We start from the raw sequence: 13,452 nt of genomic DNA, 5'->3' as shown, positions 1-13,452 counted from the left end.
TGCATCGGCCTGAAAGAGGCGACGCTATGTGCTTCAGCCACACGCCAGTAATGAACATGTGAATATGGATATATATATATATGTAACTATGTAGCTTGTGGAGCAGCTTTCTTCTGAGCAGTTTCGTTCCTCTTTTCGTGTATGAATGACTCGTGTTAAATGTCTGTACTCACCAGAGGGACGGCCGAAGGGACTTGTTGCACTGTTCTCTTTAGCGAGTGGTATCACCCCAGCGCCGCACGCCTGTCTCCGCATGCATGTGCCCGTCCCCACGAGAGTCTCTCGAACGCCACAAGCGTGTGCGCAAGCGATGACAGACATCGTTCAGCCTTGTTCTAACTGTGTCAAAGTGAAAAGGAGCCCCGCCTCTGTAACTTACTCGTGGCCATGGCACGCACGACGAGCTCATGCCTTCCTTGCGGCTTGAATGAAGGCCATAGAAGCAACAGCAGAAGCAGCGGTATTCGCTCAACTCTTCCGCGAAATCTCGCTTCAATATCGACGTCCAGTCACTCCCTCGTGCACCTCTAAGTCTCGAGATGAAGCTCCACGGCATCACCTGCTCGCTGCCTGTGAACGTATACCCTGAACGACTCACGCTTCTGCCGAATGCTTACGGAAACCTGGTCTGCGTTTGCCGCTCTGAGGTTTTCTGATGCGGTGGCTTCTCTATTCGACAGCCTTGACGCGTCGTCTAGCTCTAAATTTGGCGAGACTGGCGGCTCGCTCGCGCGCCGCCGCCGCCGCGCGACTTTTGGTACAAGTGGAATTCTTGTTCGGCCTCTTCAGGAGAGACGAATGAGATAGTATTTCATATGATTTTTAGTGCTGCGGCTCGGTGCAACTGTTGGTGGCAGGCTCGGCTGTGTCCGCACTCGGCTCGCTTTCCGCGTATGACCGTTTCTCGCCGCCGATGACTCTCGAGGGAAGCTTGTGGCAATTGCGAATACCGGCCTCTGTCAAAGATTGTCACGGTTAGCGTTTCGGCTTTTCTTCTCCCATGGTCTTGCTGTTTCGAGGACGCTGCATCTGGTCTTCACGCGACACTAAAAAAAATGTCCGCCACGACTCCGTTCGCGTATGTCTCCACTGTAGATGAGCATCGTTTGCAGTCTTGGCGGTTTGCGGGCTGCTGTCGCAGCGGTTCGGTGTTTTCTGGGAAACTCATGCACTGCACACTGGTGGGAAACTGCAGTTTTCAGTCTGCGTTTTTTCAGAGTCCTTGCGCGCGCATAGTGTCTTTTTCAGCCTCTCTTTCGGAAAAGTAAGAAGACAAGAGGATCACAGCCGACTGCGGCTCCGCCCGTGTTTGCTCGTTCATCTTGCCTTTCCCCGGGTGCGGAGGGCGGGCGACAGACTGCCGTTGCCAGGTTCCTTTTTTTTCGTATCACACCTTTGCCTGAGGATCCGATAACCACGGTCACCGCTGAAGCGTAAACCTGCTTCATACGATCCCTGGTGCAGGCCGCCCTCTCATGGGGATTTTTTTGCCGAATTGGCATGCCTTTCTTGTCTCCGTGGTGACGCTTGCTGCTTATCGGTGCGTATCGGGTGCTTCGTGTTTATTTGCAAGACCTCGTTCCCTCTTTTAACCGCTTCAAGTTGACCTTTGGCCTCTTCCCAGCGTGCCTCCGCGCTCTTCTGTCTTCTGTTGTGCCTCATCTGCTTTTTGACGTCGACTCTTCTGCGCGTTTCCCAGCAGCTATTGCTGTTCGCCGCTGTCCTTGTCTTCGCTGATCGGTTCACCTCGCGCGTCTGCGGTACCCTGTCTGTTCCCAGGTCTCGCATCCTTTCGCGTTTGCCTTCACTGTGGCCTCCCAGCTGGCGAAGAGGTCCTCGCCGCAGCACCTTCGACAGAGGCTCTCCTGCTGTGTTGCGCTTCGATCTCGCTCTCAGTGTTCGCGATGTTGTCGTCTTTTTGCTTTCTTCCCCGCGCTCTTCAGGGAGCTGCGGCGGCGTCCTGCGGGCTCGCCCAGCGCCACGTTTCATCGTCACTGCGTCTCCGCCCCTTGCTGCTGCCTCGTGCTTCCTCCGCGTTCGTGGGCGCTTCGGCGGGCGCGCGCGCACAGCGCGCTTTCAGCTCCGCGGGCGTCAAGAAAACACTCGGGCTATCTTCGAGTCAGCCTCTTTCGATTTTCGCTCAGCACCGCCACGTGGCTGGAGGCGCCTACTACTGGGCTAAAGCGCGGGAAAAGCAGTACAACGACGAGGAGGTTGAAAAGTGGCGCGAATCGTTTCTGAACCTCAAGCCGTACGACGATAAGGGTACGTACGCGCACAAGAGTCTCTCTGCAGTGGATGCACATACGCACGCGCATAAATATAAATGCACACGTACATAGAGGCATATATATTTATAGACATCGCCTGTGTCCGCGTGTGCTCGGCAGCATGTATCGGCTTGTGTGCGCAAGCCCGTGTGACAGACATGATTTGGTCGTCAGGGTACACCACGAGGGTCTCCAGTCTTGGCGGCTCTCTCGCAAGAGCGCTGGGCGGCACCAGAGACGAGTTCGCTGGGTTTGACGCGTAACGCACCCACTTCTTTTTCCGCGTTTTCGCGCCTCCCTGTGCTTACATGTATGTATATATATATATATATATATATGTATTTATATGTATATATCCATATACGTCTATACAGTACAACACACAATGTATACATATGTACTTACGTACGCACGGGGGCACATGCGCCTGTACGTGCATGGGTGTAGCGCAGCCGATATGTTTGCCTTCCGACGCGCGCCGCGTCGGAAGGCAGACATATCCTTAATTGGTACTGCATTGATATCATTATCGTACAAGCACTCAGCTAGTTATTGAGAGACACTCACGAGCCCAAAACCATAACTACCTTGAAGTGACGAAATCTCTGCTAGACTGTGCGTGTCTCCGTGGGGCTGCCCCGTGGGCGCATGCTTTTGAGACTCCGGCGCATGCGAGCCCAGGCTATGTTTGTGTTTTCGCGCAGCACTGCGCACGTGGCGTCAGGTGTTTGACTCGCTGGATCGCGATATGGATGGATACATCTCCCGCGCGGATCTTCAGAAGACCCCCGAGTTCACTCTTGCCAAGGCACACAAACTGAAGCGTAGGCATCAGACGCGGAAGGCCTCTCAGATGCCCGCGGCCGCCTCGCGTGAAAAGGAAAAGAAGCTCTTTTGTGTGGGAGAGCCGTGCTGCACCGAGGCGGGCGCTCTCCGCCGTGATGAAGATGGCGGGCTGTCGCCAAGACGAGGGAAACTACGCAGCGTATCTACGCTAGGGCAAAGAGTTTTGCTCTTTCACGATCTTCTGTGCTGCGTGTGCGCACTCCGCATTCGCGTTTGCGTTTCTCTGTGCTCAATAACCTGATAGGTACATACATATGCAGGCTTAGGGATTTACATATTCGTGCAAATGGAGAGTCGCGTGCGCGTGTGCTTCTGTGTGTCGATAGGGCTTAGAGTTGGGTCGCTGACGCGTGAAGAGTGTGGGTACTGGAGACGTATCGGCTGTTCCCCGAATGATGGCCTGCGTGAGAGCCGTGGATGCTTGTCTGCAGGACCTGCATTCAGTTTGTCTCTGGCTTCGGTGTGGGCTGTTTGTGGTCGCGCAGGCTACGACACAGACGGGAACAATTTGATTGACTTTGGTGAATTCATTGAGGCTCTCTACAACGTCGACAAGCAGATGTTCCTCGAGTCCTTTGAAGGCTTTGACCAAGTCGATATTCAGCTTGAATTCGACAAATATGCCGGTAAGGCGCGCCTCACTTCGGGGCTGCAGGCTGGCGCCCTCTCCAGCCGCACTGCCCTCTGCCGAGGCGCGTCGGTTTCCGGGTTCCTACGCATGCGCGAGAGACTCATTTTGACTTCCCGCTCGTCTTTCGACATCTTTTGTATAACACACGGAGGGGAGTTGCGCGGTGCTTTACAGTCTTCAACTTTATTCTAGACCACATACGCACACGCACAGGCATATGCGCGGATCGGCTCCGCGAAGCCGATCCCCTTGGCCCATGCATCAGTCATACTCTAGTCATCAGGCTCGCGTTGGTGTATCCGCGCGTGCATGGGCATGTGGTCTCCTCGCCCTACCGGCTGACACACATGCGCATGCGCGGCGTGTGTTATTTTTTTCAGTAGTCGACGAGACGTCGCCGACGAAGAAGCACATCCCGGAATCGCGGGTGGCGGAGATGATGCTTGACCACAAGTTCACCTGCGTGACGGCCCTGGACGCCAAGCGCCTCTTCCAGGAAATGGACGTCAATCACGACGGCGTCATCGACCTGGCGGACTTCAAAGAAGTAGGTGTCTGCGCGGCGTGTTCATAGCCTTGAGCCGATGAGGACTGGCTTCCACGCGTCATTCGTTCTTCGCAAGTGCGGTGGAAATACGAGGCGTATATATCCATGTAGCGCGTGGAGCAACAAGGCGGTCTCCCGCTTCCTTTCCTCCCCCTTGCACGCTCTGCATGTGTGGCAGTGGGCTGGAGAGCGCGTTGCTCCAAGTCGTCGCGCAGGGTGAGCGTCAATCACGTAGCACAAAGCCTTCCTGTTCTTTAGTCTGCTCGCCTCGAACTCTCTCAAAGGGCCGCCTTCGCCGCTGTAGAACCCAGCCAGTGCTGAGGCCAAGAAGCTGCCCTCGAGCGACGATTTATACCGCTTGCTGTCCCCACCCTTACAGGTAGTCATGTACCGCGTGCACTGAGGAGAGTCTCATGCGTGTGAAAGCGTCTTTTTGTGCTTCCAGTGCGTCCAGCGACGATGATCGTCTTGCGTCGGAGCCCAGCCGCCGATGACGGGCCGGTTGCTCCAAGTGAGCAGAAATGCCGCGCGCGCTTCTAGTTCAAAACGGTGAACCACTGGCACGAGAAGAGCGGGCGCCGTGTAGGGGGAGTCTGAGAGAACGAGGCTAACGCAGAGGAAAGGCGCGAATATGCTACGGAGACAAACGAGAGGAAACCAGATCGAATAGGCGACTGATAGGCCAACATGCCCAGCGAAAGGCCCGCATAGAGGAAGATAATGGACAGGCAAGAGTAGAAAACCGATTTGTGCGGAGCGGTCATGCGCGTGTCGTAAATGTGGCTTGGTGCGTGCGTTCGTTGCGTGCATGTAGACACGAGAGGGCGGGTCGAAAGGATGCGTAATTTTTTTCGGAGCACCGAGGGTGTCTGGAATGTTTGGAGAAACAACCGTCGCATGGTGGACTCGGATGGGGGCCAAATGGTAGCCGCCTGACGACCTGAGTCCGCGCAGAAAAGCGGGCAATCACCATAGCCAAATTCCCCCAAAGAGACAGCCTTATTTCCCACTAAGTGCTCACATACAAACTGACATCTTTACTGCCTTCGAGCCGGACGTCATTTTCAACGAGACGTGCGCGTCACGGTTTTGAAGGCTGTGTGAGCGACTTTCCTACTCCGGAATACACCGATAGCAATGAAGTCACCCGGGCTTCTGCGCAACACTAGCCGGCATTCTGGTTTTACGTCAGAGGCCGGATCCGGAAGCTAAAGAATCAGATAATTGTGAAGGCAGCGGCACTGGAGTGGTCTACGTTGTTGTTACTGTGCGGAGGCCCGCTGGCAGTTATTTTATACCATAAGATTAGCTGGAAAGGATCAGCGGTGGATCGTAGGATCGTTTCACTTTGAAACGCAATCCTGCAATCTCTTCAGCACGGCCACTAAAGGAAAAGGACGTTTCTCTGTGGAAACAAATTGAGCGCTGCCCTGCGGCGATGCCTGCAGCATGTGGCCTGGTCTGCCAAAGATCTGGGAGAGCTCAAGTTACGCAGGCCGATCCTGAGGCAAAAGACTCCTGTCGCCGCGAAAACAGTTTTAATTGGCGAGCACACACCTAGCAACTCATATCTCTGTGTCCGCAGTGTGGCATACGTCTAGAGCAACAATTTGTTGACGTCCCTCGAGCGCAAGTAATAAAGGGCATGTAGAAGCTATGTCTGTCTTCAGTGTATGAGGCCTCCTGACGAACATAGCTAGCTACCTGTAGGCGTCAGCCGACGCTACAGTGGAAAGGCAAGGCGTATTTTGTTGCTCGGAAGAAGACAGGTGACAGATCGCTGAGTTATTTGCCCATTCGTCCGCGGACTGGCGCATCCTTGCGCGTCTTTTCCACGGCTCTCAAGAGCCCCTTCAAGTGCTAGTCTGGTAGAGAGTGTTTAGACCGCCAGCGTGAGTTGACGGATTGCATGCGACGAATGGTAATGACAAGCGGCCGGCGCCCCGATCCTACCGAGCCCTTTAAACAAAGTACTTCCTTCTCGGATGCTCATATGTTTTATCTTTCGTTCTTCTCATGTGACCAAACTCCGAACCAGAAGTGAGTGCTGTTCGGTGCTTAATAAAAAAATAGGCGACTCATTTGCCGGTGTCTCGCTGGTCACCAGCGGAACGCTGGTATCCGGCGGTAGACTGCACGTGCCTCCGTGGTTCTCTCGCCGCCCGCCAGCTTTTCTATTTGAACGTCTTCCGGCTCCTTTATATGGGCTTCGTTTGTTTGTCTTCTGCTTCCGAGCTTTTGTTTTCACGTGTATACATCCACTTCGGTGGCATTCCGGTTCATTTATCCTCTGGCTACCCGGCCCTCCCAAGGCGGCTCACCCGACTAGCGACGCCGCTCGCTCTAGACAAATGTATTCTGCAGTATTCGTTTGGGGAAATTCCCAACTGAAGATGGTCTCCATTCTACTTTGGAGGCCAGACTGCAGCGTAGGCCGCGTGCATTAGGCGTCTGCAGTACATGAGGCTGGGGCGTGCAGCAGCTGCAGGCTCTCGTTGAGTCGCTGCGGTGCGGTCAAGCGATCCGAACTCAGGGCTGGTTAGTGCCGGAATCAAACACCCTATCCACCTGCTTTTAGCGTAGGGGGGAACAGATGGGCTAACGCGCACGCATGTTGGATGGAGAGAAGGGACGGAGGCCTTGCCTTCGGATATCGAGTGCGTTCTTGCTGTGTGAGCGCGAAGTCGGAACGCGGAAACCGTGGCGTGAGGATATGCAACACTCCGCGGCGCTGCTGGTCTCTTCACGTGGGAGTTCCAGGACTCTGGAACCGGCTTTTTGAGGGAAAATGTCGTTCATCATGGATGAGGAGGCCCGTCCAGAGCCAACTGGATTATCGGAACGAGAAAGTTGGATGGCCACCCGAGAGGAAATAGAAGACGCGCGTCGGCCGTACAAGGGCGAGAACGTGGCGCAGAAACAGATCGAGAGATTGCGGATGCGCGTACTGTTCATGTGGGTTTTCAATGTCGTTCTTCAAGTGTCGACCATTGTCATTGCGGTGTGCTCCGCTACTCTCACCTTCCGGGGCCAGCAGTCGACGAGCTGGCTACTAGCTTTGACGCTAGTTAATTTTCTGGTCCTCGCACTCGCCATCGGCGCGGGAGCATGGGGCATGAGCAGAAAACACGCCCGTCTGCTCAAGCAGTCTTCGTCAATAATGGTTGCGCTCTGTATGATTTGTGTATTTGAGTGGTGCTACGAACTTCTCTTTATTCTTGTGGGATCGAGACGCGAAGGCAAGTGGCAGAAGGGCGGCAAATACACATCCGAGCAGATCTGGGAATATAATGCGTGGATGCTCGGAGACATGGTTGCAGATATGCTCTCCATAGGTGTGTGCTTCATCTCAAGTAAGTAGCAACGGGAGGAACTTTTTATGCCGGCGACACGCATGTGCTTGCTGGCTCGGAACTTTTGGGTAGTATGCTGCCTGTCATACCTCATTGTGCTGTTCACTCATCCCCTTGTCAACGATCCACGTATCGCATGCATTTCAATGTTAAATTTGCCTGTGTTCAATCACTCACTTGTCCACGGAGCATGCTGATATGCGTATACATACATACACATATTCATGCAGGGCGCGAGAGAAGCCGTCCGAGGTTGGCGTGCCTTATATGCCACCGGTCGCTGAATAGATTATTAAGGGCGTCCAGTCCCTCCTGAGCAGTATCGACGCTGTTATCGTGGGATGTCATTTGCCTGAGAAGCGTGCAAAACGTCGTTACTTGCTTGTCGTTCAGGTCACCATACCTGGGAGCTGGCGAAGATGTTCGAAATGGAGGATCAGACGCAAGTGGAGAAGCTACGAAGAAGGGGCTCAGATTCCGCCTACGGAACTTTCTACGAGAAGGGTGGTAGACAAGGCACGCCACCCTTTACGACGAAAATATAATTTTGGTCAGCTGGGTCACGCGATGCGTCTTCTGATATGTCCACGATGAACGTGTCTCACGCATCTTTCCCATGTACAGACCGGGAGGCTGCGAGCGCGTCGAATAGGGGACGCGTGAATATGCGGAGGCGAAGAGGCCTCTTTTGAGATGCGTTTTGAGACGGCGACGTGGTGTACCGGTCCTCGCGTTTTGCTTGTCTTTCCTGCGAGAGGTCTCTGACCTTCATGTGACCACCCTGCCACGAGCGAAGCACGAAACCTTGAACGTGCGTCCGGCTCGCAGCCCCGCAACAGCATTTTCAGGTTTTCTCCATGCGTGCTACTCTCACACGCCTGTGACGCTCGGATCACGTCACATGTGAGAGCTAGGGCGCATACCAGGGTCTTCGCTAACATCATGTAGCACTCGTCATGTAGGTCGACGGAAACACGTCTGCCTGTAAAGTATCTGCATGAGATGGCGGTGAAAGTTTCATAGCAGTCACGAAAGACTGTCGAGTTGAGGGATACTGTTTGCAAGAAGTGCACCCTCACAATCGGGTGTCATTCTGGTGCTTTCTTACCCATTCTGTGTGGCAGACGATGGTGCACGTCTCGCCATTATCACAAAAAAGAGGATGCCATCAAGAATCTCTTGCTTCTGAAAGCACTCCTCTCAGCGGCGAGACTTCACACAAACGAATTCACGTGAATTCTGTTCAATACATCAGAATCGCTAAAAAACGTAGCTCTAGGGTCAATGTTCCCGCCCCAGTCACAGAACGTGGACTCGAAAATGACTCCAGGCATATAGACGAATCTTACACTGCAGATCCCCCCGAGAAGCTCCCGAACGCTTCCATAGCACTAACAAACTGACAAAAAGAGCTACCGTCATTGTATGACAGCAACTGAAGACTGTCCCACAATTCCATACATCAGGGTTCGCATGGCCCCGTAAACGACACTACGTACTTTGCTCCAACAGGCCTGCTGGCTGCTATTCCGTTTCATCTTCGTCCCCGTACTCTACGGTTACCCAATGTGCTTCAAATCTGCGCCCATCTGCCAATACAAGGCCCGCCATTCTGTCCTCCCACGGAGTCGATCACCGCGTAGGCGCCGGTAATAGCTGGCGGAAATGCCTGCTGCCCTGCGAGCGCGTCACATACCGTCCCCATTCGATCAGCAGAGGCGCTGAAATATTTATATATATATACTTATGGGCACGGAAGCGATACGCTCATCAGTACAAGAAACACTTTAAACGACAACCCAATGCAACGAGCTTCAGGTTTTTCCATAACACATAGCGTGTCAAGGACGCCTAACGCTTTAAATGCCCGGAATTTCATTTCAGAAGGCTCTGCCTCTCGAAAAAATCGACGTCGCGTGGTGGCGAGGACGGGCGCAGCTACCGAAGCTATCGTGTTGCTCCAGCCGTATCAGTGTGGTGCTTCATTCCTCATGTCTGAATCCAGAGCGTGAGAGGGATGCACCAGCGTTTCCGCAGTTGAAAAGCTGGAGTTTCCGAGCGCATTGCTTATAGGACTCTTGTCATCGCTGTACAACGCGTTTACGCACGGCGTTGATTTGTTCTCTGTATAAGTTTGCTTGGGCAGCCATATCCTGTGGCAGCAAGGACAAGATATGAGAACAAACGAGCAGACTAAATCTCTCTCTTCGCGGAAGATATCATCAAATGGTTCTCCCTGTGTAGACGCCCACGTCTCTGGTGACCCCAAGCAGTGCTATACACACGTCTGAATCCTCTATGTTACCCTTCGCCTTGGCTGCAGGACCTCCTGGCAACCTTGTTTCCACATTGCCGAGATGAAAAGACGAGAAAAGCTACTCTGAAAAGACAGCATTTGAATGTGACAACAACGAGGTACTCCAGCCTCTCAAACGATACACAGTTGTTCCGCTCCAAAAACGTGGTCACGCAGATTGGTTTTAATGAAATTGGATTGGTGGCTCTCAATCCCGACCGCTCGTCCTTACCTGAGCGCGAGAAATGCCGCGGGAAATCGGAATGAGCATCCCTTTACCGTCCTTGCAAAGGCCTGCACTCACAAATGCAAGTCTGGTACGAACGATGCATGCAGGCATGGAGGTTCCAGGCCGTCAGTTCATGTCCGGGAGCCTCCTGTCTGTCTCCTACGTGCATTTCAGATTTCAGACATCGATTCTGTGCCAAAATGCTGCCTAAGACTCTCGTCGCTGCACGTTCGCTACTTTTTTTCTCAGAGGAACTTGCCATCTGCGTACCTGCTTCCATGGCCTCTTCAAGGTCGCCTCCCTGAGCCCCAATGCCGGGCGCAAGAATGTAGAGGTCAGGGCATGCCCTCCTCACTTCCTGCAGAGCTTTCACGTCTGTCGCTCCGACTACAAGGCCCACACCGCCGCCGGATGCATTCTGGCGAAGACTCTGCCCAGGCTGGAGCGCTGAACCTCCTTCGGAGATGCTCTCTGTTGAAGAGGAAACACAGAAGGAGGGACAGCAGACACATAAGGAATATGGGCGAATACATACGCAGACGCCAGGAATGCCACGCAGGTATGCCTTGCGAGTCCGGCTCGGCTGAGCCACGTGTGGGGCTGTGTCAGAAAAGTTGTACGCATCCGCAGGCGTAGCGCACGAACTCGCGCTTAGTAATTTCGAAAACTTCGCGTTGAGTCCGCCGCCAGGACGGCACAACGTGAGTCTCGCTCTGGTCGACTAAGGGTGTGGATGCGCTAGTCGCGTTCAGCAGCAGCATCAAGGCGTGGAGCAGAGAACGGCGCGACAAAATGGAGGGGAAGTGAACGCCGCTCACCTCGGGCGATGTCATTGCACAGCCTGGCTACTTGAACGTAGAGCGGGATCTGCTCTTCAGGTGCGGACTGCGGGCCTGCCCTGACAAGCAGAGTCTGCAGCTCGTTGGAGGACGGGTTCGACGTTTTTGCCAAGACGAAGACTCCTCTGTCGCGGTAGGACAAAAACGGACGGACTGCATCCCTGCCCATATAGGCATTAACAGTCACGCCCTCCGCCTGGGAGCGATGAATACAGTAGACAGGGACGTGTAAAGCTGATGGCAAGCAGAGACTCATGCATGATCGTTCCAGACTGACAGTTCCTCGGACACGCATGCCCCTTCCTTGCACAAGAAAAGCAGCCGAGTGGCAACATCAACCGTTGCTGCGGCACTGCCGCATGACGGAGGCAGCGGAGGCCCGAGGAGGCAACGAACACCAACGGCTTCTCGACAAGGGCTGAATTGGCTACTCAGGCGGCGGCATCGCCGCTATGGGAGGAACAACCGCACCAAGGTGATTCTGTCTCATAGTGCACTGACGAGAGCGAGCTGTACCTGAAGGCCCTCGAAAGCAGCGACCGCGTAGGCTTGAGCCGTCGTCCCGATGTCTCCCCGCTTGGCATCCAGCAGGATAGGAATATCGTCGGGAATCAAGGCGCATACCCTCTCCAGCACCTGCGGGCGATGCGTAGGGAAACGAAACGCCACAGCGTCCAGGTAAGTCCCGCTTAGGTTCCGTTTCAAAAAACGTAGAGTCACTCCCTACGGATCGGCCGCAGACTCGCGTGGTAACGGTTGCTACCCGCAAGATGGATTCTCCACGAAAAAACGCGGATGATTATTTTGACACGGCACACAGTCGTCGCCGCAGTGGTTCCGCTCCTTCAACCGGATTGATACGCAGCGCAAAAAGATAAGTTGTACGTGGGCAGTTCACGCTGCCCTGTCACGCTGGACCGTCACATATCCAGGCAAGGATATCAGAAGTCAGAAGGAGTGTGGCCGCCCACACTCATCTACAGGCGCGAAAGTCTACCAGAAAGTTGTTTTCCAGTACGTATACGCAGCAGATCAATATTATTTGCATTCCGGCTTACGCGCACAGTTGCACTGACAGAGACCCCCACATGTTCGCCCCCGCCGTTTTTAAGCGCAGGCGCGTATGAGGGCCGTCGGCTAGAGTAGTGGATTATTGAGCACGCTTGTCTCGCCACAAGTCGGAACCCCACGGACGTCGTTAACTTATATAATCATTCTCGACTCGGTGGCGACAGAATTTGGTACAAGGAGGCGTCCGGAGGAACAGACACGAGAGGTATGGGCGTTGACTACAGATTCGACGGAGACTCAAATCCGGCGGACGGCTGGTAAGTCGGCCGATACCCATTATGGTTTCACGTTGAAAAACTGTATTTAACCCGGTAGTACCAATGTGGCCGTCGCCCATCCGTCAGCCCACACACGTCAGCGCGCTTAAGACCTGCCGAAACTTCGTGCGAGGCACATCTTCTTCTCAGACAGAGGCCCTCGTTTCCGTCGGAAAAGCTCGTCGTACCTGCACCCCTTTTGACCCGAAGGCCTCGAAGAATGCGCAGTTTGGTTTGTAGCAGCACGCATACGGTAGAGTCGCCTTGATCACTCGTTCGCAAAATGCAAAGGCGCCCTCAGCTGAGGCGGGAGCTGGCAGCTCTGCGGAGTGTGGGTCAAGGCCGACAGTGAGCAGCGAGTCCACTGCATCGATCCTCGCATTCAGCTTTTTAAAAAAATTCGTATCGTTTCTCCGAGCAGCTGGGGAAGCCTGCACGGACGACGTTGGTTCTGCCCCGTTTGCCGACATTTTATATGACCAGTTATACGGAGTCAAGGCAGGGTCAACAAATGTAAAAAAAAAAACAGATCCACAAGAAAAAATCGTACAAGTATGGTGGAAAAGGCACACTGGATTGGACGGCCGAGCTGTCTCGCTGCGCCAGTCACTACACCGTGACAAAAACGAGAGAAAGCGCCGCAAAGGCTGTAATGCTCACCCCGCGGATGCGCAAGTTGTGCCACGGAAATGAGTAGCAAACTCATCGCTGAGTCCCCTCAAGCGCAGTCGGTAGAACCTGGGACAGGTTTCGGTGCTGTAACAGTCAAAAAAGCGAAGGAGCGTAGAGGCGAACTCATCGTCGAGGCTGTGACTTTTCGCCGTGTCTCCATGTTTAGAGACAGAACTGCAACAGCGCTGGGACAGCCCACGGGGTTTTTCCCGCCTCGAACCCATACCGAGCATGCACTAGTGGGCCCCACAAGACAAGCTACTGCAAACAACCGCGAGGAAACTAGCGTCCTCGAATTTAACACTTTAACGCATCGTGTGTTTCATTGAGGCATGCAGCAAGAGGAGCTGGGGTGCAAGGCGTGCAGCTTGGCAAGGCGCCTCGTCACCGGTCGCGTTCATTGCCCGGCAAGGTTACATACCGCTCACAGTCCGCTGTCGT

The 13,452-nt window shown here is 54.1% G+C and overlaps 3 protein-coding genes across 3 annotated transcripts; 2 read left to right on the top strand and 1 right to left on the bottom strand.

Moving 5' to 3' along the window:
- Positions 1-1,904: 1,904 nt before the first annotated feature.
- BESB_003070 (protein kinase) lies at positions 1,905-4,697 on the top strand (the record flags this gene model as incomplete). Its single annotated transcript, XM_029359062.1, has 5 exons — positions 1,905-2,265; positions 2,975-3,094; positions 3,602-3,742; positions 4,131-4,294; positions 4,674-4,697. 5 exons carry the CDS (start codon positions 1,905-1,907, stop codon positions 4,695-4,697), a joined length of 810 nt encoding a protein of 269 aa, XP_029221975.1.
- Positions 4,698-7,082: 2,385 nt separating this feature from the next.
- BESB_003060 (uncharacterized protein) lies at positions 7,083-8,192 on the top strand (the record flags this gene model as incomplete). Its single annotated transcript, XM_029359061.1, has 2 exons — positions 7,083-7,647; positions 8,041-8,192. The coding sequence occupies 2 exons, from the start codon at positions 7,083-7,085 to the stop codon at positions 8,190-8,192; spliced, it is 717 nt and encodes a 238-aa protein (XP_029221974.1).
- A 1,536-nt stretch (positions 8,193-9,728) lies between these two features.
- Positions 9,729-12,809, bottom strand: BESB_003050 (orotidine-5-phosphate decarboxylase/orotate phosphoribosyltransferase; the record flags this gene model as incomplete). Its single annotated transcript, XM_029359060.1, has 6 exons — positions 9,729-9,800; positions 10,176-10,237; positions 10,443-10,643; positions 10,991-11,207; positions 11,528-11,647; positions 12,528-12,809. 6 exons carry the CDS (start codon positions 12,807-12,809, stop codon positions 9,729-9,731), a joined length of 954 nt encoding a protein of 317 aa, XP_029221973.1.
- Positions 12,810-13,452: the final 643 nt, after the last annotated feature.

This window comes from Besnoitia besnoiti, chromosome I (assembly GCF_002563875.1).
Source record: "Besnoitia besnoiti strain Bb-Ger1 chromosome I, whole genome shotgun sequence".
NCBI classification, from domain to species: domain Eukaryota; phylum Apicomplexa; class Conoidasida; order Eucoccidiorida; family Sarcocystidae; genus Besnoitia; species Besnoitia besnoiti.
Note: the sequence above shows the minus strand (reverse complement) of the source record. Positions and strands in the feature narration are given on the sequence as shown.